At 46.5% G+C, this 24093-nt stretch overlaps 1 protein-coding gene across 4 annotated transcripts in view; it reads right to left on the bottom strand.

Annotated features, from left to right (window-relative positions):
• Positions 1–24093, bottom strand: part of ZNF185 (zinc finger protein 185 with LIM domain) — a 95269-nt gene that overhangs the window by 35114 nt on the left and 36062 nt on the right. For 3 of the 4 annotated variants that reach the window (XM_030576332.1, XM_030576333.1, XM_030576335.1), the window contains exons 9-18: positions 19211–19294; positions 17958–17996; positions 16982–17065; positions 15562–15645; positions 14828–14908; positions 14306–14389; positions 9779–9865; positions 4716–4802; positions 840–884; positions 271–375 (exon numbers count right to left, since the gene is read on the bottom strand). In XM_030576332.1, the coding sequence (XP_030432192.1) occupies positions 271–375; positions 840–884; positions 4716–4802; positions 9779–9865; positions 14306–14389; positions 14828–14908; positions 15562–15645; positions 16982–17065; positions 17958–17996; positions 19211–19294 (780 nt within the window). The remainder of the gene's footprint in view (positions 1–270; positions 376–839; positions 885–4715; positions 4803–9778; positions 9866–14305; positions 14390–14827; positions 14909–15561; positions 15646–16981; positions 17066–17957; positions 17997–19210; positions 19295–24093) is intronic. The other variant, XM_030576334.1, reaches the window with a different exon arrangement.

Here is a 24093-nt window from a genome sequence, read left to right as displayed (position 1 = left end):
CTGCAACAGAAAGCTTGATGAGCGATGAATCAACAAGACTAATAACCATGTGATTGCAGTTAAGCTGTGCCCACTTCATGTCCTATACCTTTGGCTCAGGATTTGGATTGTGTTTCCTGGTCTTCTATGTACAAGATATCCCATTCTCATTCTCCTCTGCCCCACAGCCCTCTAGGTCACCTTGCCCCCTTTGGAAAGCTGATGCTAGTTTATCCCAATATCATCAGATCTCTACTTACACCACTGTGAATGCCATCTCTAGGCTCTTACCTTGTAAAGTCAGAATTTGTGTCATCCAGGTATTCAGGAACCCTGTACCGGTGGCGCGTCTCAGATGGGGGGTCAGCTGTATTGTCCATATGATATGAGTTGGACCTGCAAGGGAGAGAGACTCATGACACCTTGTAAGAGCAGTTTGATGAATGGAGTTAATGTCTGAAGTAACAAAATCATATGATATGAAACTTTCCTTTTGGAAAAGAACTTACTGACCCACCTGCTGCTCACTTCAGACAGTGAGATGTAACTTCCCATCAGTTACCATGCACCAGCATACTATACAACATGACAGCCTACTGATGAAAGTGTGCAGACTGGAATCTGGGAGACACATGCCAACATGGGAAAGAAGCTGAAGGACCTCAATGCACTTTTAATTGATGGGTTGTTTCTCTTCCCCAGGGACAATACGTGCATCATCTCCCTCATAATTCTGCAGGAGTGCAGTCCCCTTGGCATGCCCTTTGTTAGGATGCTTTGGGGAAAGAAAAAGATCCCTCTATCCCAACGACAAGACAAAAACAGCAGCATATGATGCTGTTAACAGACTCTGCTCTTACTTTATTGGGTCAAATTCATTGTCAACCTCTAGGGAATCAGGATACCTAGAAGAAAGGAAAGAGATCACCCTTAGAAAACATATCCACCATGCAGAGCACGATAATTTGCATAGTATTACCCATTTCCTGAATATTTGTATCCAGCATTTATAAAAACCAAAAGGGCTCTCCTGAATCTTCCCTATGTCCAACAGGGAGACTAGGCTTCTTGGGAAGCCTCAGCATCCAACAGTTTTGGGCAACAGTGAAAAGGCATCATCCTCTGAGGATAAGCCTCAGCATATTTCTCACTGGGAAACTCTCCATTGTTTTGGGAAAATAAATGCAAACTTCCCCACTTCCTGCTTTGTGTATCAGATGCAAGGAACGTGGGGCCAGCCCTGAACATCAGGGTGAGCGACAGAGGATGGTAGTATGGAATGCATATGGGGATTCAGACAAAGCCATTTTCACAGGACCAGCCCACAACATTTTGGCACCTGAGGCAGTGAGCTCAAATGATGCCCTCTTGCTTGGGCCACAACTTTGAAAGGTCTCAATTCTGCCTTCTTCCTGTTCTATTCCTCTCATGGTACTGCTCTGCTACCTACCCCAATAAAGGAGAACTAACAACTTAAAATGCCTTGTTCAAAAATTTTAAGTAACACTTAACTTTCAAACGCCTGAACAGCAAATGTAACTTTTCTTGTCTGCATAGTAAACACTGGCATTTTTATCTGTTTGAATAATCAAAGTGTTGCTTTCCATGCCTCTTTGGTTGCAAAGATTTGAACTGCTTCCTGAAGGTCCACAGTCTGGGCCAGCTCATGCTCTACTGAGATGCTTGCAAGGCTGACCAGCCTCTCCTGTGTCATTGTGGAGTGTAGATGTGTTTTTATTAACTTCAGCTTGGAGAAGCTGCGTTCTCCACTGGCAACTGTTACCAGAAGTGTCAGAAGTATGCGCAGAGCAACAAAAGCATTTGGAAAGAGGGTGGTCATCTTATTTGTGCACATATATTCCAGAACAGCCTTTGGAGTTGATCCTGCTGAAATGCATCTTGAAAGGGCTTTCAGTTAATCACCTAAATCATCGCATCAATATCACGTATGTCATCATGTGTCAGTACTGTCTCAAGTGCCCTGCATTGCTAGTGTAGGTCTTCTTCAGGTATAGTGAGGAGATTTGGAATATCATACAAAATGCCAAATATACTGCTGTGTTCTTTGAGCTGCATGAAAGGTTCTTCAACTGACTCTATTGCACAATCTAGCACCTGGTTAAAGAATTCAACTTTGAATTGTTGTTTGGAGTCTCTTATGGGATTATCCCGTGCCTTGTAACCAAAATGTCTTTTTCGTCAGTGACTCTTGTATTCTTGAATGGGTGGGAAAATAGCTTCAGTGTGAAGTTCCTCTGCCAACTTCTGTGCACTCTTTAGAAAGTATTGAAATCCCTCATCTGACTGGTAAGACTGTAGGTATGACTTTGCTTTGTCCAGTTGTTCCATTGCTCCAGATATATCAAGGTCAACGCCTTGGAATCTCTTGCTTACAACATGTATTTCAAACAGTATGTCATGCCACAACACTAAGCCACACAGAAATTTGAAGTTATGGATGTTTCTGGTGATTCCATTTCCCTCTGCCACTGTTCTCTCACGAACAGTTCCTATCCTAGCATTATCCTCCATAATGGCAACTATGGCATCATCTATCTTCTCAGTTTGGTGTTTGATAGGCTTTATCACTTCCACTTGACTTGCCCATCGTGTGGCACTCAGTGGTTTCAGTGTCAGAGAGGGTGTTCCCAGATGTTGCTTCAAAATTTGCCATCGATGAGTTAATGCAGAGAAAAATACATAGATGCTTTGAATTACATTAAAAAATTCAGCAGCCTCACTGAAAGCTGATGCTGCATCACTGACCACCAAGTTCAATGAATGAGAACTGCATGGGACAAAAAAAGCTTGAGGGTTTAACTCGGATCCATGTCTGCACTCCTCTGTTCTTTCCTCTCATGTTGGCACCATTATCGTGGCCCCGACCTCTCATGTCAGCTATCGCAGTTCCCGTATCTTCCAGCTTTTTAAGAAGCACATTTGTCATACCAGCTCCTGTAGTATCATCAATGTCAATAAATTCTAAAAAATGCTCTCTGCCAGTCACCATTGCAGGGACATTTTCACTAGGTTCCGTAGTTGTTACAAAATGCACCATCAAAGTCATTTGTTCCATATGGCTGATGTCAGGTCTGCAGTCCAGAATAACAGAGTAGTAGCTTGTTGACTTCAGATCTGCCACAATCTTCTGTTTGCTGCCAGTAACTGTATGATCTCATTTTGAATTGTTTTTCCAAGGTAGTGGTGTGTTTACATTTCTTGGGTGGTTACTCTTCTTAGATGCTCCTGGAGTACAGCATCAAACTCAGACATAAGCTCCACAATTTTAAGGAAGTTTCCATTGTTTGGCACATACAATTGATCTGAAGCGCCACACAGTGCTAGGTTTTGGGTAGCAAGCATTCTCACAATGGCAATGAGCCTTTTCAGAACATTTTGCCAGTAAAGAGACTCTGATGCAATCTTCTCTTGATGCTGATCATCTATGGTGGCTTTTAACCTTAGTTTCATCTCAAGCTCTTTCCATCTATGGAATGCTTTCTGGTGATTTGCTGCCTTCTCAAGGCATGCCAGATTTCTAGCCAGATTCTTCCAGTCCTTTGTTCCTGTAGAACCCAGTGTGGCTGGAACATTAGACTGGAAGACTTTGCAACAAAAACAGTATGCAGCATTCTTGGTTTTTGAGTACATAAGCCATGGCCTCTCCACTTTGTCACCATTGAAGATTTCACACCAGTAATGTGTTGGATGGAAACCTCTATTTTCATTGTCTTTGGGGAACATGATGTTTTTCACTTGCTGTGGCCCATGCAGTACAAGGAAGTCCCTAAGGCTACTGCTCAAGTAGGTCCACGGTCCTGGATCACCTAGACTTAAGGAACTAAACTCAGCAGCTGCTGTTTCTTGCGCCTCCACTACACTCTTCTCTGAGCTACACTTTTCTTCAGGAATGTGCAGGGTTCCATCCATTTGAGATGGAGATATGGATGCCGCAGTAGATGCCAGGTCACCTGCACTCTGACTAACTGGAAGATCAGGCATCTCCTCACCACTCACATCCTCACTGGGGCCGGAAGGCTCAGCTTCGAACATTTGTGTCTGTATCTCAGGAGAGCTCCTTCCTGCTTAGGTAGAAAAGCTTCCTTTACTTTCTTTCTTTTTCTGAATGCTGCTTTCACTCATGACTGCTATTCTGTGCCAGCTATAGTGGCTCCCAACACTCAGTTGAAGGGGACAAATAAGCAGGCTGGTAGTAGGGCCTGATTGAGGGAAGATATCAGCGTATTAAGGGCCTACCTGGCTCCTACTACTTCAATTGATGACCTGTTCTCCTCAAGTGAGTTCAGGGAAGCAGCAGGAAACAGGAAGCTCCCTGAGAAGCTGGTGTTAATCAGTCCAGGCTCCTGGGGGTGCTAGAGAGGTACATAAGAGGCTCCTCCTCCTCTCTCTCCCTGCAGCTCCTCCTGATTTCTGTTATTCCCTCTCACCTTTTCTCCTCCTGCCTGTTATGTCTGTTGTGCCCTCCTTCCTCCAGCACAGCACTCCACCATCTCTGTGCATCTTGAGCAGAAAGAATACATATGCATCAGCAGCAGACACAATTTTCTACACTCTGGGTCCTAGTGGTGCCCCCACACAGTCTAGCACCTGAGGCAGCTGCCTCAGGTCGCCTCATGGTAAGGCCAGCCCTGCATTTTCAGGTACATTGGGACAGTCTGCAGCCCCTACTTCAATCCCACTCACACATGCCCAGAGTGAGCAAGAATGACCTTTACCCCTTACTACTTGTTTCCAGGGAGATGACCGTGAGGGGAACTTCAGATTTTTGGTCCAACAATGTATTCTGTTTTCTTGTTTCATGGCTGTAGGGATAAATAAATAAAATAAAGCACAGGGCTTTGATTTCCTACACCACATACCCTCTCTTGGTAATGGTTTCTTCCACACTGGTGCCTAGTGACATTAATACTTGCCCATGTTCTACATCAGGGGTTCTTTATATGGTTCTAGGTACTGTAGCACCTGAATGTCTCTTAGACATTAATGGACTTGTCTTCACAATGGTCCTGTATGGCAGGTTCATTATGCCTTTTTTACTGATGGAGAACTGAGCTACAGGTAAAGTAAGTGAGTTGCCCAGTGTCACTTAGGGAGTCAGTGGCAGAACTGGGACTAGAACCCAGATCTCTTGAGTGGCAGCACAGGAAGCCATTCTTATCAGTTTAATATCTGATATGTCCTTAACATTAAATGCCTCTGGGAAAAATTATTAGCACAAAAATCAAGTTCAAAGGTGCCCACCCCTTTGGAAATTCACTTAGCTAATATCACTTATAAAAACACTAGAGTGCTCTCCAGACCCAAAGGCTGCAGTGACACAATGACAACCACAGAGGGTTTGGAGTCATTACTTTGAAGGCTGCTTTGCATAAGGGAAAATACTCTATACATTGATTACTAATTAAAAGGAGGCTGGATGTCCAAGGTGTCAAGGCAATGCTACTTCTCCTCAGAAGAAATGGGGTCATGGTTGTTCACATGCACCTCCTCCTTCTAACTATGGAAATAAGACACACACTTAGTGAAAAGGGTTCAGTCTTTCTTCTTTTGCTCCTGAAATTCCTTTCCTATCTTCAGACAAAACTGCTGTGGCGAACATGGGAAGACTAGTCAAAGGAAACTTTTTAACCAGCTCTTCTGAGCACAGAGCATTTGGTTTATTTTAACAGGTGCTGACTTTGTTTGTTTGAAAAGTGTGAATTGGGAGTGCTTTGTTCCAGATGGGCCTTGAGTGGTTTATTGGAGGGAAGGTTTTGAGCCCGGGCAACTGCTTCGAGCCAGCAGCCTTATAAAAGAGCAGTCAGTTGCAAACCGAGTGAGCTGCAAACAGAGGAAGTTTGCCGGGGGGAGTTCCCACAGACTTTTTGCCTTTCAGGCTTCTGTGAGCAGTAAATCTGCTAAAGAGGCTCTTAGAAGGAACACAATATGGATAGTGAGCGATCAGCAGTTGTGACCTGCACAGGACGTGCCATGTTTGTCTTTCTCTCAGAGGACAGAAGCGACTTTGTCTATATGAAGTGCAAGCTGGTCTCCATATTGGAAGAAAAGGTTAAAGGACTAAAGATGCAAGTATCAACCCTGCATTGCATCAGAGAAAATGAAGGCTTTCTGGATAGAAGTCAGCATTTGGTACTACAGGCATAGCATGCTGAAGAATCAGAGAGGGCAGTGCAGAACGGGGAAGAAAACTGGCAGCATGTGACCTTCAGAAGAATAAAAGGAGAACCTATGTACCCCTAATACAGATAGAAGTGAGAAACCATTTTCGGGCTCTCTGCAGAGGTACTGTGGTGGAGAATGGTTTGGAGGAGTCATCTGAGGGAAGGGATCAGAAGGAGACACCCTCGGCCGGAAGGCATAGGATGCATTGTTCTAGGGATGGACATGGCCACTACTCCCAAGAGGAGGAGATGGGTGGTGATGGTTGGGGACTCCCTCCTAAGGGGGACAGAGTTATCCATCTGCCATTCAGGCCGGGAAACTTGAGAAGTGTGCTGCTTGCCTGGAGCTAGAATTCAGGATATGACAGAGTGTTTGCCGAGACTGATCAAGCCCGCGGACCGCTACCCCTTCCTACTTCTCCACATGGGCACCAATGATATTGCCAAGAATGACCTTGGAACTATGTGGCTCTGGGAAGAAGAATGAAGGAGTATGAGGTGCAGGTTATGTTCCCGTCCTCCTCCCTGTTAAGAAAAAGGCCCAGGTAAGGACCATAAAATTGTGGAAGTAAATGCGTGGTTGCACAGGTGGTGTCGGAGAGAAGGCTTTGGATTCTTTGACCATGGGATGTTGTTCCAAGAAGAAAGATTGCTAGGAAGAGATGGGATCCACCTAACAAAGAGAGGGAAGAGCATCTTTGCAGACAGGCTGGCTAACCTAGTGAGGAGGGCTTTAAACTAGGTTCACCAGGGGATGGAGACCTAAGCCCTGAGGTAAGTGGGGAAGTGGGATACCTGTGGAGGAAACACAAGGAGGAGGGTGCAACAGGGGAGGCCTCCGGGTTCATACTAAGAATGTAGGGCAATCGGCTAGTTATCTTAGATGCCTGTACATGAATGCGGGAAGCCTGGGAAACAAGCAGGGAGAATTGGAAGTCTGGCACAATCAAGGAACTATGATGTGATTGGAATAAGAGACTTGGTGGGGTAACTCACATGACTGGAGCACTATCATGTCTGGGTATAAACTGTTCAGAGGACAGGCGGGGGAGAAAAGGTGGAAGAGTTAACTGTATGTAAGAGAGCAATATGATTGGTCAGAGCTCCAGTATGAAACTGGAAATAAGCGTGTTGAGAGTCTTTTGAGTTAAGTGTAGAGGTGAGTGCAAAAAGGGTGATGTCATGGTGGGCATCTGGTATAGACCACCAGACCAGAAGGATGAGGTAGATTAGGATTTCTTCAGACAACACAGAAGTTTCCAGATCACAGGCCCTGGTTCTCATGGGGGACTTCCAGGGCCGCCCAGAGGATTCAGGGGCCTGGGGCAAAGCAATTTCAGGGGCCCCTTCCATAAAAAAAGTTGCAATACTATATTCTCGTGGGGGCCTCTGCAGGGCCCAGGGAAAATTGCCCCACTTGCCGCCCCCAGACCGCCCTGGGAAAAATAAACATTTAAAAGCCTTTCACATCTCAGCACAAACCCAGTTTTAAAAAAACTTATTTTCAAGTCACCTTTACAAGGTATCACTGGTTCTCAGCACCAGTTAGTGCTAAAAGGCACTAAAGCTCACTAAAAGGGTTGGACAAATATTTTCCATCAAAACTTTTTGGATCGAAAACTAGGGGTTTTTAAAAAGCAGAAATAATCACGGACAATGTCTGCTTTCCTTCAAAATTTGTTGTGTTTTTTTTAATTGAAAAGCTGAAATTAGTCTGCCAAAACCTGAACATGGTTTGGGGTTTCAGAAGTGTATGGCCAAATATTTGCTGCCTGCTGTGTTTGATTGTTTAAAGAAACAATAAAAAAATTCTGCTTAAAAAAAATCCAAAACTTTTGAACCACCTCAGCTTGTGACCAAACGCCTGAGCCCATCCAGTCAGAGATTTTTCCAGGTTTCTGATACTCTGCTGGCTTCCTTGACTCATATCTGTCTCCATAACTTTGGGTTCATTTAGGTTAGAACATAAGAATGGCCACACTGGGTCAGACCAAAGGTCCATCCAGCCTAGTATCCTAGCTACAGACAGTGGCCAATGCCAGGTGCCCCAGAGGGAGTGAACCTAACAGGTAATGATCAAGTGATCTCTCTCCTGACATCGATCTCCACCCTCTGACAAACAGAGGCTAGACACACCATTCCTTACCTATCCTGGCTAATAGCCATTAATGGACTTAATCTCCATGAATTTATCTGTTCCCTAGAGACTGGCTCCATGGGGTCCCTCACAAACTGGAGACGGTTACTGTGGGTTTGTCTTTAGTATAGCTTATGTACACACTCCATGGACTGAGCATTTGTTGGAGGAACCAACAAGGGGCCATGCTCCTCTTGACCTGCTGCTCACAAACAGGGAAGAATTGGTAGGGGAAGTAGAAGTGGGTGGCAACCTGGGCAGCAGTGACAATGAGATGATTGAGTTCAGGATCCTGATAAAAGGAAGAAAAGAGAGCATCAGAATATAGACTCTGGACTTCAGAAAAGCAGACTTTGACTCCCTCAGGGAACTGATGGGCAGGATCCCCGGGGAGGCTAATATGAGGAAGCAAGGAGTCCACGACAGCTGGCTGCATTTTAAAGAAGCCTTACTGAGGGCGCAGGAACAAACCATCCTGATGTGCCGAAAGAATAGCAAATATGGCAGGCAACCAGCTTGACTTAACAGAGAAATCTTCGGTGAGCTTAAACACAAAAAGGAAGCTTACAAGAAGTGGAAACTTGGACAGATGACTAGGGAGAACAAAAATATTGCTCGAGCATGCAGGGGTGTGATCAGGAAGGCCAAAGCACAATTGGAGTTGCAGTTAGCAAGGGATATGAAGGGTAACAAGAAGGGTTTCTACAGGTATGTTAGTGTAAGTAGAGTCTGGATGAGCTCTCCCCTGACATCTAACGGTGAGCTGTGGAAAAATATTCAAAAGCTGATCTGGTTTGCAAGGACACACCCACCCTGCGTAGGTGCTCGGCATGATGGGACTGCTTGCTCAAATGATCACTTGTGGCTGGTGTTGGATCCCCAGTCTCCTTGTTTTGGGGGCAGGATTGCTATCCTTGTTGTGTGAACCCAGGGCAGCAAAACTGTACCTGGCATACCCCCAATGGAGGGACTCACCCTCAACCTAACAGCAGTCGCTAGGCAGGGGACATGGGTTCTAAAGCCCAGTGAGATGGGAGGGGATGAGTATAGGTACATGTATTCAGGGTGGTTGGCTGTCTTAAGGGTTTTAGAGACTATTTGACTCTCCTTCTCCAGGGTATAATAAAAGAGCTAATTTAGTCTCAAGTGAGAGCTTTGTTACATGCTACAAAGCTAAAATCACTGATACCTTGGTCTAAATATTAGATTTACTTTGACACTGTGTCTCTACTGCAAGAGACTGCCCAGTGTGCACCAGCAGTAAAGTTCCCCCTCTAACAGCTGAACTCACTGAGAGCTGTGTTAAGTATATGGGGGAGGGGCTGAAGACATCTTGATGAGCTGGCAGCTGGTGGAGAGCCATGACCAGCAGGGTGGCTGGTGGAGAGGGCCCAAGCAGAGACCCCTAGAAACATGGCATTTGACTGTTAGGGTGACAAGCGAGTGCCTGAGCAGTGCAGCATTTAAGGTGCCTCCTTACCAGCTCCTGCGCCTTCCATCCAGGGTGAGATGTGAACTCTGTGGATGAACCTCTGAATTCTGGGGCTGCACTGGCCAAGGACAGGAACTGTGAGTGGGGTACAGAGAAGGGATGGGTACGTTAAAGGGACTTTGGGGTTTCTGGACTTAAGACCCTGATGGGAAAAGGACACTTCCTAACTTACTTGGGGGTGGGTCTTTTGCTCATGGTTTATGTTTATGTGCTCTAGTAGCAGTGTTTTACCAAAATAATGCTGAGTTAATTCCCTCCTTTTATTAAACGATTTTGCTACACTCAGACTCTGTGCTTGTGAGAGGGGAAGTATTGCCTCTTAGAAGTGCCCAGGGGGTGGTGTGTAATTGTCCCAGGTCACTGGTTGGGGGCTTGAGCCAGTTTTGTGTTGTATTGTTGAAAAGGAACCCCTAGATACTGAACCCAGCCCTTGTTGCTCCTGGCTCCACCTGGCAGAAGAGTTACAATAGCAACAAGAAAGTGGTCAGGGAAAGTGTGGGTCCCTTACTGAATGGAGGAGCCAACCTAGTGACAGATGATGTGGAAAAAGCTGAAGTACTCAATGCTTTTTTTGCCTCAGTCTTCACAGATAAGGTCAGCTCCGAGACTGCTGCACTGGGAAGCACAGGATGGGGAGGAGGTGAGCAGCCCTCAGCGGTGAAAGACCAGGTGAAGGACTATTTAAATAAGCTGGACATGCACAAGTCCATGGGGTCAGATGCAATGCATCCGAGGGTACCGAGGGAGCTGGCTGACGTGATTGCAGAGCCACTGGCCATTATCTCTGAAAACTTGTGGTGATTGGGGGAGGTCCAGGACAATTTGAAAAAGGCATATATAGTGCCCATCTTTGAAAAGAGAAGACGAGGAATCCAGGGAATTACAGACCGATCATCCTCACCTCAGTCCCCAGAACGATCATGGCATAGGTCCTCGAGGAATCCATTTTGAAGCACTTGGAGGAGAGGAAGGTGACCACGAACAGTCAACATGTATTCACCAAGGGCAAGTTATGCCTGACCAAACTGATTGCCTTCTATAATGAGATAATTGACACTGTGGATATGGGGAAAGCCGTGGACTTGACTTTAGCAAAGCTTGTGATATGGTCTCCCACAGAATTCTTGCCAGCAATTTAAAAGCATACGGATTGGATGAATGGACTATAAGATGGACAGAAAGCTGGCTAGATCATCAGGCTCAATGGGTAGTGATCAATGTCTCGATGTCTAGTTGGCAGTTGGTATCAAATGGAGTGCCCCAGGGGTCAGTCCTGGGGCCGGTTTTGTTCAACATCTTCATTAATGATCTGGCTGATGGGATGGATTGCACCCTCAGCAAGTTTGCGGATGACACTAAGCTGCAGGGAGAAAGGTAGATACGCTGGAAGGTAGGGATAGGGTCCAGAGTGATCTAGACAAATTAGAGGATTGGGCCAAAAGAAATCTGATGAGGCTCAGCAAGGACAAGTGCAGAGTTCTGCATTTAGGACGGAAGAATCCCATGCACTGCTACAGGCTGGGGACCGACTGGCTAAGCGACAGTTCTGCAGAAAAGGACCTGGGGATTATAGTGGATGAGAAGCTAGAAATAAGTCAACAGTGTGCCCTTGTTGCCAAGAAGGCTAATGGCATATTGGGCTGCATTAGTAGGAGCGTTGCCAGCAGATCAAGGGAAGTGATTATTCCCCTCTATTTGGCACTGGTGAGGCCAGATCTGGAGTACTGCATCCAGTTTTGGGCCCCCCACTACAGAAAGGAGAGAGTCCAGCGAAGAGCAATGAAAATGATTACGGGGCTGAGGCAACTGACTTATGAAGAGAGGCTGAGGGAACTGGGGTTATTTAGTCTGAAGAAAAGAAGAGTGAGGGGGGATTTGATAGGAGCCTTCAACTAACTGAAGGGGGGTTCCAAAGAGGATGGATCTAGGCTGTTCTCAGTGGTGGCAAATGACAGAACAAGGAGCAAAGGTCTCAAGTTGCAGTGGGGGAGGTCTAGGGTGGATATTAGGAAAAACTATTTCACTAGGAGCATGGTGAAACACTGGAATGGGTTATCTAGGAAAGTGGTGGAATCTCCATCCTTTGAGGTTTTTAAGGCCTGGCTTGACAAAGCCCTGGCTGGGTTGATTTGGTTGGTGTTGGTCCTGCTTTGAGCAGGGAATTGGACTAGATGACCTGAGGTCTCTTCCAACCATAATATTTTATGATTCTATGACTTTGCAGCTGGTGAAAGAGCATAGGCATGCACAGCACATTTCATTAGGGTGTGCACCCAGGGAATTTTATTTATTTATTTAAAAGGCAAACATCATAAAGGTTGGGGTACGGGAGGGAGTGCGGGTTGTGGGAGGGGATGTGATGTGCTGGAAGGGGTTCAGGGCAAGGGACTGGGGGAGAGAAGGGGTGTGGGGTGCAGGAGGGGCTCAGGGCAGGGTGCTGGGGTTCAGGAGGGGTGCAGTGTGTGGCAGGGGGCTCAGGGCAGGGAGTTGGGGTGCAGGGTGCAGCAGAGGGCTCAGGGCAGGGGGTTGAGGTGCGAGGTGCAGGCAGGGGGCTTAGGGCAGGGGGTTGGGGTACAGGAGGGGTGTGGCAGGGGGCTCAGGAGGGGTGCGAGGTGCAGGCAGGGGTCTCAGGGCTGGGAGTTGGGGTGCAGGAGGGATGCGGTGGGGGCTCAGGAAAGGGAATTAGGGTGCAGGAGGGGTGCGGCAGGGGCTCAGGACAGGGAGTTGGGGTGCATGAGGGGTACAGGGTGCAGGTAGGGGGCTCAAGGCAGGGGGCTGGGGTGCAGGAGGGGTGCGAGGTGCAGGTAGGGGGCTCAGAGCAGGGAGTTAGGGGGCAGAGTGTAGGAGGGGTTCAGGCTCCAGCCCGGCACCGTTTACCTGCAGTGGCGTGCTCCCTGCCTGCCTGCCCTGGCCCCAGGCCACGGTGCTCACAACGTCCCTGTGCAGCCCCTGGGTGAGGCACAGGGCTCGGAGCGCTACCCTTGCCACGCCTCCAGGTACCTCCCCTGAAGCTCACATTGGCCATGGTTCCCCATTCCCGGCTAATGGGAGCTGCGAGGGGTGGTGCCTGGAGCGAAGCACAGAGCCCTCTGCCCCCCCGGGGCCCAGGGACATGGTGCCATGCCAGCCGCTTCTGAGAGTGGTGCGGGGCTTGCTGCACCACGGGGGGCACACCCGGCACACCTCATGCACACACCTGTGTGAAAGAGGCTGTATGGCAGTCAATTGATCCACAGCACAGGAAGCCTCAAGTTTCCATCACACACTGCATCACCAGCCTGCCTCCCACCTGAGCTGGAGACACAACCTCTAGGCACAGGAGGGAAGTGTGATGGAGTATATGTTCCCCCATCTCTGGCTGAGCAAGAAAGGGGTTAATCCCCTTTGCTGTGCTGAGAGGAGGTATCTACCCCTTCAGGAATGTTGGAGTGTTGGGGAAGAGGATGATATAGGTGTTTCTACTGGTGGTCTGGACCTGTTTGAAGGGGCTTACAAGCTATTTGTCTCTTCCCCTTTGGTATTTAAAGCAAACTAGATTCATTTGAGAGTTCTGGTTCTTTCTCAGCAATTGCTAGCGCTGAGCTATGGAGGAGGGATATCTCAGTGGTTTGAGCATTGGCCTGCTAAACCCAGGGTTGTAAGCTCAATCCTTGAGGGGGCCATTTAGGGATCTGTCTGGGGATTGGTCCTGCTTTGAGCCAGGAGTTAAAGTAGATGACCTTCTGGGAAGTCTTCCAACCCTGATATTCTAAGCTGCCAGGTCTGGAGAAAGGAGGTTGCTACTCTGGTCTAGTAGGCTGCTGGGAGCTGGAGTTGGCAGCTGTTTCTCCTAAAGGTGGTAACTGTACAAATGAGTGGAGTCTTCTGAGTGGGGATCAGGGGATGGCAGAGGCAGAGGGAAAGGAAGAGGGGAAACTGCCAGGGCATGCAATGTCTTAAACACCAGCTGCCCTCAGGGTGAATTTTCATGGTAACACTAGGTTAGGGGTTTGTTATAGAAGTGGATGGGTGAGACTGTGTGGCCTGCATTGTGCAGGAGGTCAGACTAGATGATCATAATGGTCCCTTCTGACCTTAAGGTCTATGAGTCTAGTACAGGGACTTCAATTTGCATCTTTCTCCAGCACACATGAATCAGGTCAACAGTCAAACCTGATTTGAGATCCTGCTAGCTGAAATGAGCTATATAAATGAGCACTACATCACTGATCTTATGCTGAAGGTAAGTAGGGTAGTGGTGGGCAGCTTTCATTAGAGATGTGGGGAGAACTCCCACAACAGCTACTTCTGAATAGAATGTGCTCGAGGGGTAGAAGAGGCATTTAGCTACTTGCCATACTACCTTCACGTCAGGCTGCCCCATTTTCCTGGTGCGATGAAGTGGGGATTTTCCCTTGTTATGTTGTATGTGAGTCTTACTGTTGAGCCTATGTGAGTTTTACAACATCTATTTCACTGTCTGCACAACGCTTATTTCACTGCAGGAGGAGGGAAGGTGTTTCATACAGACTCTACCTTTCCCCTGTGGAAATGGTGGTGGCTTTTGGAATCGATTCATCCCAGGAGATCAGGTCAGGCTCCTCTTTAGCTGGTTTGTCACTAGTAACAAAAAACCGAAAGTAAGACTCATTATGTAGTACTTGTACTGTAGCCTAATATAACTTACTGAAATATAATACAGGGGTGCATAGGAAAAAACAGAGAAATATACTGGGAGATAGTCCACTTTGCTCAGGCTAATCATATAAATCAGAGCCACCTGTTCAGCTGCTGTGTCTAGTTTCTCGCTCTGCCAATTGTTCCCTACAGTGTAATCTTTCTTCACTCTTTGCCCTGCCTAGACTAGGTAACAGCGATCCCCTCTGTCTTTTGGGAGACTATCCCACACACAGAATGATTGCACTGGTAGGAGTGGCCATGTCAGATAACTCCCACCATGGCCAGTGCTCTATGATCATGCATTCACTGCAATAATGAGACAGGGAGATATACTCATGGACCTTGACTAAAGGAACATCAACACAGTCTGAACTTTACCTTTTCTCTGGGGAGGAGGTGACTCTCAACTTTATTTCACTCTGAGGCATTGGCTCGCGGACATTTATAACTCTTTCTTCACTGATGAATATAGAAAGAAAGTTGCAATTAACCAGACATGCTACCACAAATTCATATGGTACATCCAAGTCCTCTATAGTTATTGAAGTTCCATATAGCAAACGAAGACAGAATTTAAAAGGAAAGGCCAAATAAATAGGTCTGAAGCCTGTTTTGATCCAACCAAATCATAGCAAACAACTTCTGAGCAGTGAACATGAGAGGGAAGAGAACTCCACTAACATGGGACATAGTAAGCAAATGAGTTTCTTCCACCCAGGGAAGTCTGAATCTGAGGAAAGGACAGAAGGATCTCTGAAACAGACAAAGGGTATAACCTAGGCCAGAGGAGGTCTGTATAAAAGAAATGGGTAGCAAGCCTTCTCAGCTGGACCGGTGGGTATAACTGAGATTGGGGCAGAGGAGATCTGAATATGGGGAAGCTGGCAGCCCCCATCTACTCCTGGGTAAAACAAACTAAGTGCCTCACTGCTTTCTCATTGGGCAGAGCTGCATCTTTCTCAATGCTGAGAGGAACCACTCCTTCCTCAGTGGAGTTAGTGAAGGCAATAGCATAGCAAGTAGCACCAACGACCACACAAAGTACATATGAGTTGGGAGCATCCACAGGCATGCAAGCTCATTTACTGTAACAAACTCCACAGCAATTCTACCTTCTGCCTGTAGCCAGAGTGGGTTTGGATGTTGTTGCTTCACCTGGAGAAGTCCCAACAGGCTTCTCCTCATCCACTTTGTCACTGATAATCACAATAAATAATAATTAATAAAACACAAGATCAAGTGTGTATGCCCCCCTGCTTTCCAAGACACCCAGCGCTGCACTGAACACTCCGCGCCAGATAGAAATGTGTGCACATGGAGTGAAGGTCTGCTCCCTGCAGCAGTGCAAGGAACACTTCTGAAATACTGAATAAGCTGTTCTTCTGGATCTGATCACTTCCCCTCTTCCCACAGGAATCAAAATGGAGCTCAAGTGTTCCTGATGTTCATTGCATGTGGTCTTGACACTTCACAGTGATTACGTGAGTTTAGAGTGTGTGCATGATCTTACCTGGGAAGCTCCTTGTCTGGCTTTTTAGCTACTTTTGTGCCTGGGCTCTGGTGCAGCACTGGAGGGAGCCACAGTGACTCAAACTCAAAGCATCTCTCCCACTGTGATTGGCAGGTGTACAGTTTGCTGGGGGCAGTTGGGAGCCCATTAGGAAAAGTAAGAACGGCTCCCTTTGGCCTAGGGTGACCAGATGTCCCAATTTTATAGGGACAGTCCCGATTTTTGGGTCTTTTTCTTATATAGTCTCCTATTGCCCCCAACCCCCTGTCCCAATTTTTCACACATGCTGTCTGGTCACCCTACTTTGGCCCCATTCCCACCCCTGCCGTTTTGTCCCCTAGAATTAGTTGACCTGTTTCTTTTGGCTCCCTCCCCTCTTCAGCAGGGGTGGCCAAGGTTGTAACAGAGTTTAAGGCCAGAAGGGCCCACTAGATCATTTATTCTAACCTCCCATAGAACACAAGCCACCAGCATCACCCAGCACCCACACACTAAACCCAAAATGAGACCAAAGTAGAGGAGACCACAGGAGACTAGATTATTATGTGCCACAGGCAGAGAATAGAAGGGACTAAGTTGCACCAGTGCCCAAAACCCTGCATAGGCATGGAAATGATGAAGTGAGAGACACCCAGATAATCCTGGCAAGTGACCTGCATCCCCGCAGTGCAGAGGAAGGCAAAACCCACCCAAGGTCACTGCTGATCTGAGCTGGAGGAGAATTCCTTTCCAACTCCACATATGGTGGACAGTTAGACCCTGAGCATGTGAGCTAGCCAACCACCTGAGAGAGAGAATGCTCAGTGCCACCTCAGAATTCTGGCCTACCCTGCCTACTGTACCATCTCCAGCCATAGTCATCCTTGCTGCTTCTTGTGAGAGGGGACCTTCCATCATCAACTGTGGTCAGAATGACTGTCACCTTTCACCAGCAACTATCTTCAGTGTCACACAGGAAGACAAGCTGGAAAAAGGACCCCATCCCAAACACACACAGAGTAATCCAGAGTCAGGAACACTACCTTTTGCCACCAAGACCAAACCTTGATGAAGTCGGAAGGGTCTGATTCTGCATGTGCAGTCCTCTTTCCTCCTCAATCTCAACCCTTTCAGGATGACAAATAAAGACACAAACATCACATCATTCCACACACGTGCACACACACTTGTTCAAACATTTTATTTCATCTCCCCTCATGCTGTAAAATTTTTCTCTGCTCATCTTACGGTCAAACTTTGCTTCTGTCCCTAGAGTCCACAGCTGGACTTAACAATGAATATGTTGTTAACTGGCTGAGTGAAGCAAGCCTTTACCCTCACCTCGATAGTCTTTCTTTGTGTGGGACTGACTGCTCAGGAAGCTAAAAGCCCAATGCTGGCCCTGATTGCAGGGGTCAATCTCTTCTTGAAGAAGAAGGGAAGTGGGTCCCCAGTATCTCCCAACCACAGTTCCAGGATTCCTGACAATCCACGGCTGTCATCTTCCAGTTCAATATCTAGGGCTATGTCTACACTGCACACCTTACAACGGCTGCCATGCTGTTGTAAGAGTGCAGCCACACTGTTGAAAGGTGCACTGTATAGCCATTTTGTCTCCTGGCGACAAAATAAGGCCACCTCCGAGGGGTGATAGTTTCAAGGATGAGAGCGCAGCTTCCGCTAACAAAGTCCTGTCCACTCCTGTGCTTTTTGTCATTAAAACTTTTGTTGTTCAGAGGGGTGTTTTTTCACACCCCTGAGCGAAAAAAGTTGTAATGATGAAAGTGCCAGTGTAGAGATAGCCTAAGTCACTGTGTTCATCCCACGAGGAGCTTTCCAGTGCCAGTATAAGTCAGCCCAGATAGATGGGTCAAGCCTATCTAGGCATTTTCCCTGCCTCCAATTTCACACCAGATGGAAATGCCAAACCCTAGCCCTTAGTAGAAACCACTACACTGAGATGGTACCATAGAAGGGGAGTTCTACTGTAATTTTTGGTGCACAGAGCCAGTGACTCACCTTTTGGCGATGAAGGGTGGTACTTCTTGTGTTGGGCTTCTGTAAAGGAGATACAAGGGCAAAGATTGCATGAAGCCAGTGAGCAAACCTAGCATGTGGGCAGTTCTCACGGGAGGTGCTGAGACAAATTCAGCAGAGACATGAACGGTGATGCTGTTTTACATATAGGGCCATGTAATGCAGTTCGCACAGATTTAGCAGTGAGTGGGTATACAAAACCAATGTAACTTACACACCTAGGAGGCAAAAGCAGGAAAAGCATCTGAAGGTGTAAGAAGGTGTAAAATTAAGCCACCCCCTCTTATTTTACACCTTTCTTTTAGCAGCTTTTTCTTGTTACACACAAAATCCTTCTGCCTCCTAGCCACATATACAGCATTTATTTTGCACACCAGCTGAATTCCAAATCAGTGCAAGGTACATTATCTTATTGCCCTTGTGTAAATTACACCATCTTACGTCACTGTTGTGGCACATTCCTTCTTTGCTTCTTCCATTCCCTCACAGGCACTGCCAATCTCCCTGCCACCTCATTGTGCCACTCAGAGTTAGACCAAGAGGGAAAAAGATGCCCTTTAAGCTGCAAAAATTGCAGTCACTTGTCCTGGGAGATCAATCTTATTTTGACCAGTAGAACTGACCTTTACAACTCCCAGGGGAGAAGTGGATAGAGGAGCTTCCTACACCAGTAGTATCTCCTGCATACTTACACTACTACTGTTACTGGAGCTGCCTCTGAGATGTGGGCTCATAACATATGGTAAAAGACAGTCCCTGCCCCAAGGAGCTTATCTAAACTGGATGCAAATCCTGCTTGGAATCCAATTTCTTTGTGGGAGATTCCTTGCCCCAAACTAATGTTTACAAGCCTCTTCTGCCCCTGTGCCTCTCTCCAGGGTGCAATAAAGCTGGGCTGGAGAAAACAGGTGCTTGGGATGTTCTGAGCAGCCCGGCATGAAAATATGGGTCTTAGTTGAAGGTTCTAGACAGTTAGGAATCATTTTTTCAAAGATTTCGGGCTGTTTTTCTTTCCTTTTGCTCCTTTCCCTCTTAGATGGGAAACACTTCAAAGGTCCTTCAATGGATATGCCCAGTTCTGCAGTTCCTTGGACTTTTCTCAGTCAGGACTTGATTCAAAGCCAATAGAAGCCAATGGAAAGACTCACATTGCCTTCAATGGATCAGGCCCATAAGTCCCTGTGAAACATTTACTAATAGTTTCCCTTTCTGTTCACCCCTCCCATGAGACTCACCCATTGCTTTTCTTGGCAGCAGAGAGGACATAAGAGCGCTCCCTGCTGGCTGTGCGCCTCAGTACACTGTTGGCTGCCTCTGTCCTGGAAAGGAAGGAAGAGATACCCCTGAGGGAATTCTACGCCACTGCGCAGACGCAGAATTTATGTCCCCTGCAGGTTTCTTTGTTTCCCCACAGAAAAATGATGTTCTGACAGGGAAGCAAAGGGAAGCCACAAAAGCGGTCATGTGATCCTCCCCAGCGGTATGTTTCGGGTGCACGAGGCAGCTGACAGAGAGGTAAATCACTGTGGGGCAGGGGTGGGACTGGGGAAGATATGGCTGGTGGCTTCTTCCCTATGCCGGGCTCAGCTGCTAGTCCCAGCTGGGCTGGGGAGGATGGAAGTTCCTCTTCCCCTGCACAACATCCGGGGCCATGTCAGCCCTCCCCCAGATTCCCTTCCCCCACCCCACCCCAGCTCTTCCTGCACCCATCGTTCCTCAGCTGCAGCGGGAGAGATCACTGTACAGGGAGCTGATCCCCCATCCATCCAACCCCCATGCATCCAGACCCCCTCATACCCAGACTCTCCCACCAAGCCTCACCTACACCGCACCCAGAAACCCCCCCCCCAAAGAACCCCACTCCCCCTGTACCTGGACCATCCTGATGAGCCACCAGCACCCGGATCCCCAACCTACCGATCCCCAAACAGCTGCGCCTGGGTCCCACCCCAATAAGCCCCACTCCCCCAGCATCTGGCTCTCTGCACTGAGCCCCCAAACCAAGATCCCCCTGCTGACCCTCTTATCCCCCCTACATTCAGACGCCACTGCTGAGCTCTAACCACCTTCACCTGGATCCTCCTGCAAAGTTCCATTACCGTTGCACCCAGAACCTCCCAAGTAAGCCCCTGTGCATCTAGATCCACCCAGCACCCAGATCCCCCACTGAGCCACTTGCACCCAGATTGCCCCACACAGAACCCTCTCAACCCTCACCTGGATTTCCCCCATACTAAGCCCCTCCACACTTGGATCCTGCCTGCCCAGACCTGGTGCACCTGGCATGGAGGGGCAGGGGTCTGGGGTGTTACTGGGGCAGGCCCAGTTGGTCCTTGCACTGTGTCAAGGTTGGTGCAGCCTTATTGCTGAGCCCATGTCCTGGGGGTGGGAGGGGGAGCTACACAGTGATCTCCTACCTCTGTGCAGCCAGTGCCCTGTGCTCCCAATGCCAAGCTGGAGTCTCCGTATTTATTCGACAAATAAAATTTTCAGAATTTTAAAATATTGTGCACAGAATTTTAATTTTTTTTGGCACAGAATGCCCTCAGGAGTAAAGAGAGCACATTCCAGAGATGAAGCTGGGAGGCAGGAGACTGAGATGGTAGGGGGCTAGAGGTGAATGAATCACTGAAGGCTTGTACCAGACTCCGCTGGAAAGAACATAAATCAAGCAAGAGCTAAGGGTAGTAACAATGGCCTATCTGTCCATTTATTCTGTACTCATCACCGTGGTGGTCAGGTATCAATTCCCGCTTTCATACTATTTATACTGTGCTAGGTGTGTATGTAGCTCTGTGCAATGGGTGATATGTGCTAAGCAATCAATAGAGTCTCTAGCTCAAGAGGATTACTGTCCAAAGGCAATGAAAGGTTGCAATATGGTACATAATAAAACAATGCAAATACAGAGTGTGGGGCCTGGGCTTCACAGCTGGATTGCTGAATGGACCAGGTGTGTCTATACAGATTCATTTGAAGATTCTGGTACCACTAAATGTGGATGGGGTGATGCCAACCTCAGTTTTTTGCCCACAGTGGAATGTGGGCAAAATCACAGAACTGCAAGGGACCTCGAGAGGTCATCTAGTCCAGTCCTCTCCACTCATGGCAGGACTAAGTATTATCTAGACCAGCCCTGACGGGTGTTTGTCTAACCTTCTCTTAAAAATCTCCAATGATGGAGATTCCACAACCTCCCTAGGCAATTTGTTCCAGTGCTTAGCCACCCTGACAGTTAGGAAATTTTTCCTAACGTCCAACCTAAACCTCTCTGGCTGCAATTTAAGCTCATTGCTTCTTGTCCTATCCTCAGAGGTTAAGAAGAACAATTTTTCTCCTTCCTTCTAACAACCTACTATGTACCTGAAAACTAAAGTCATGTCCCCTCTCAATCTTCTCTTTTCCAGACTAAACAAACCCAGTTTTTTTCAGTCTTCTCTCACAGGACATGTTTTCTAGACCTTTAATCATTTTTGCTGCTCTTCTCTGGACTTTCTCCAATTTGTCCATATCTTTCCTGAAATGTGGCACCCAGAACTGGACACAGTACTCCAGTTGAGGCCTAATCAGTTTGGAGTAGAGCAGAAGAATTACTTTTCATGTCTTGCTTACCACACTCCTGCTAATACATCCCAGAATGATGTTCGCTTTTTTTGCAGCAGTGTTACACTGTTGACTCATATTTAGCTTGTGATCCATTATGACCCTGAGATCTCTTTCCGTCTTACTCCTTCCTAGGCAGTCATTTCCCATTTTGTATGTGTACAACTGATTGTTCCTTCCTAAGTGGAGCACTCTGCATTTGTCTTAATTAAACATCATACTGTTTACCTTAGACCATTTCTCCAGTTTGTCCAGATCATTTTGAATTATAAACCTATCCTCCAAAGCACTTGCAACCCCTCCCAGCTTGGTATCATCCACAAACTTTGTAAGTGTACTTCACTATGCCATTATCTAAATCGTTGATGAAGATATTGAACAAAACTGGCCCAAGAACTGATCCCTGCAGGACCCCACTCGTTACACCCTTCCGCATGACTGTAAACCACTGATAACTACTCTCTGAGTATGGTTTTCCAACCAGTTATTCACCCACTTTATAGTAGCTCCATCTGGGTTGCATTTCTCTAATTTGTTTATGAGAAAGTCATGTGAGATAGTATCAAAAACTTTACAAAAGTCAAGATATACTACATCTACCACTTGCCCCCTATCCACAAGGCTTGTTATCCTGTCAAAGAAAGCTATCAGGTTGATATGACACGATTTGCTCTTCACAAATCCATGCTGTTACTTATCACCTTATCATTTTCTAGATGCTTGCAAATTGATTATTTAATTATTTGCTCTATTATCTTTAAGGGTACACAAATTAAGCTGAGTGGTCTGTAATTCCTCGGGTTGTCCTTATTTCTCTTTTTATAGATTGACACTATATTTGCCCTTCTCCAGTCTTCTAGAATGTCTCCTGTCTTCCATGACTTTTCAAAGATAATGGTTAATGACTCAAATATCAACTCAGTCAGCTCTTTGAGTATTCTAGGATGCATTTAATCAGGCCCTGATGATTTGAAGACATCTAAGTAATTTTTAACTTGTTCTTTCCTATTTTAGCCTCTGATTCGACCTTGTTTTCACTGGCATTCACTATGTTAGAAGTTCAATCACCACCAATCTTCTTGGTGAAAACCAAAACAAACAAGTCAATAAGCACCTCTGCCATTTCCACATTTTCTGTTATTGTCTTTTCCCCCTCATTGAGTAACATCCCTACCCAGTCCTTGGTCTTCCTCTTGCTTCTAATGTATTTGTAAAATGGTTTCCTGTTACTATTTATGTCTAGCTTGTTTGATCTTGTTTTGTGCCTTGGCCTTTCTAATTTTGTCCCTACCTACTTGTGTTATTTGTTTATATTCATCCTTTGTAATTTCACCTAGTTTGCACTTTTTGTAGGACTCTTTTTTGATTTTTAGATCATTGAAGATCTACTGGTTAAGCCAGGTGGTCTCTTGCCATACTTCCTATCTTTCCTACATAGTAGGATAGTTTGCTTTTGTGCCCTTAATAATGTCTCTTTGAAAAACTCCCAACTGTTTTCAATTGTTTTCCCCTTAGACTTGTTTCCCATGTGATCTTACCTACCAACTCCCTGAGTTTGATAAAGTCTGCCTTCTTGAAATTTATTGTCTTCATTTTGCTCTTCTCCTTCCTACCACTCCTTATAATCATGAACTCTACCATTTCATGGTTCCTTTCACCCAAACTGCCTCCATTTTCAAATTCTCAACCAGTTCCTCCTTATTTGTCAAAATAAAATCTAGAATAGCCTCTCCCCTAGTAGCTTTCTCCACCTTCAGAAATAAAAAAGTATCTTCAATACATTCCAAGAACTTGCTGGATAATCTGTGTTATTTTCCCAACAGATGTAGGTCTGAGCAGTTGAAGTCCCCCATCACCACCAAGTCCTGTGCTTTGGATGATTTTGTTAGTTGTTTAAAAAAAGCCTCATTCACTTCGTCTTCTTTGTTAAGTGGTCATCACCATTGTTTTTTAGCTCTTTTATCCTTACCCAGAGACTTTCAATAAGTCTTCCAAAATATATGTTTCCATTCCTAAAGTCCCATGCCAGAAAAAGGTACTTCTGAATATATTATTTCAAGTGTCAGGAACTCTGATTCGCTGCTTCTGAGGCAGTGTTCCAGGAAGTCCTGCCTTACAGAGGAAGTGATGTGAAAGCTAGAGCTTGGCCTGAGCTATGGAAGTTCAGATCTGGATTTAGATCCAAATGCAAAAACATCCAGACTTACAATTCTGAGCTTGGGTCTGGCTACAGAAAGTGGCTTGCTCATTTTACTCCCAGGAAAATCCTGAGTCTTTACACCATTTTTTCAATCAATTCACATAGACTGTATGTAGCTGATGGGTTCCCCACCTCCTCTCACTCGCTAGGAAATTAATTGGGCCATACTGTCATTTTGAATCATGTCAGGTTTTTAATTATATTTTGTTAGGAGCCCGGAAGCCTGGGGGCATTGATGCACTGTATATAGAAATGCATTATTATTCTGACTGGCTCAGCTAAAGTTTTCATAAACTTGACCCACATGATGCTGGT

This window comes from Gopherus evgoodei, chromosome 9, assembly GCF_007399415.2.
Source record: "Gopherus evgoodei ecotype Sinaloan lineage chromosome 9, rGopEvg1_v1.p, whole genome shotgun sequence".
NCBI classification, from domain to species: Eukaryota; Metazoa; Chordata; order Testudines; family Testudinidae; genus Gopherus; species Gopherus evgoodei.
This window is presented reverse-complemented; position numbering and strand designations above follow the sequence as displayed.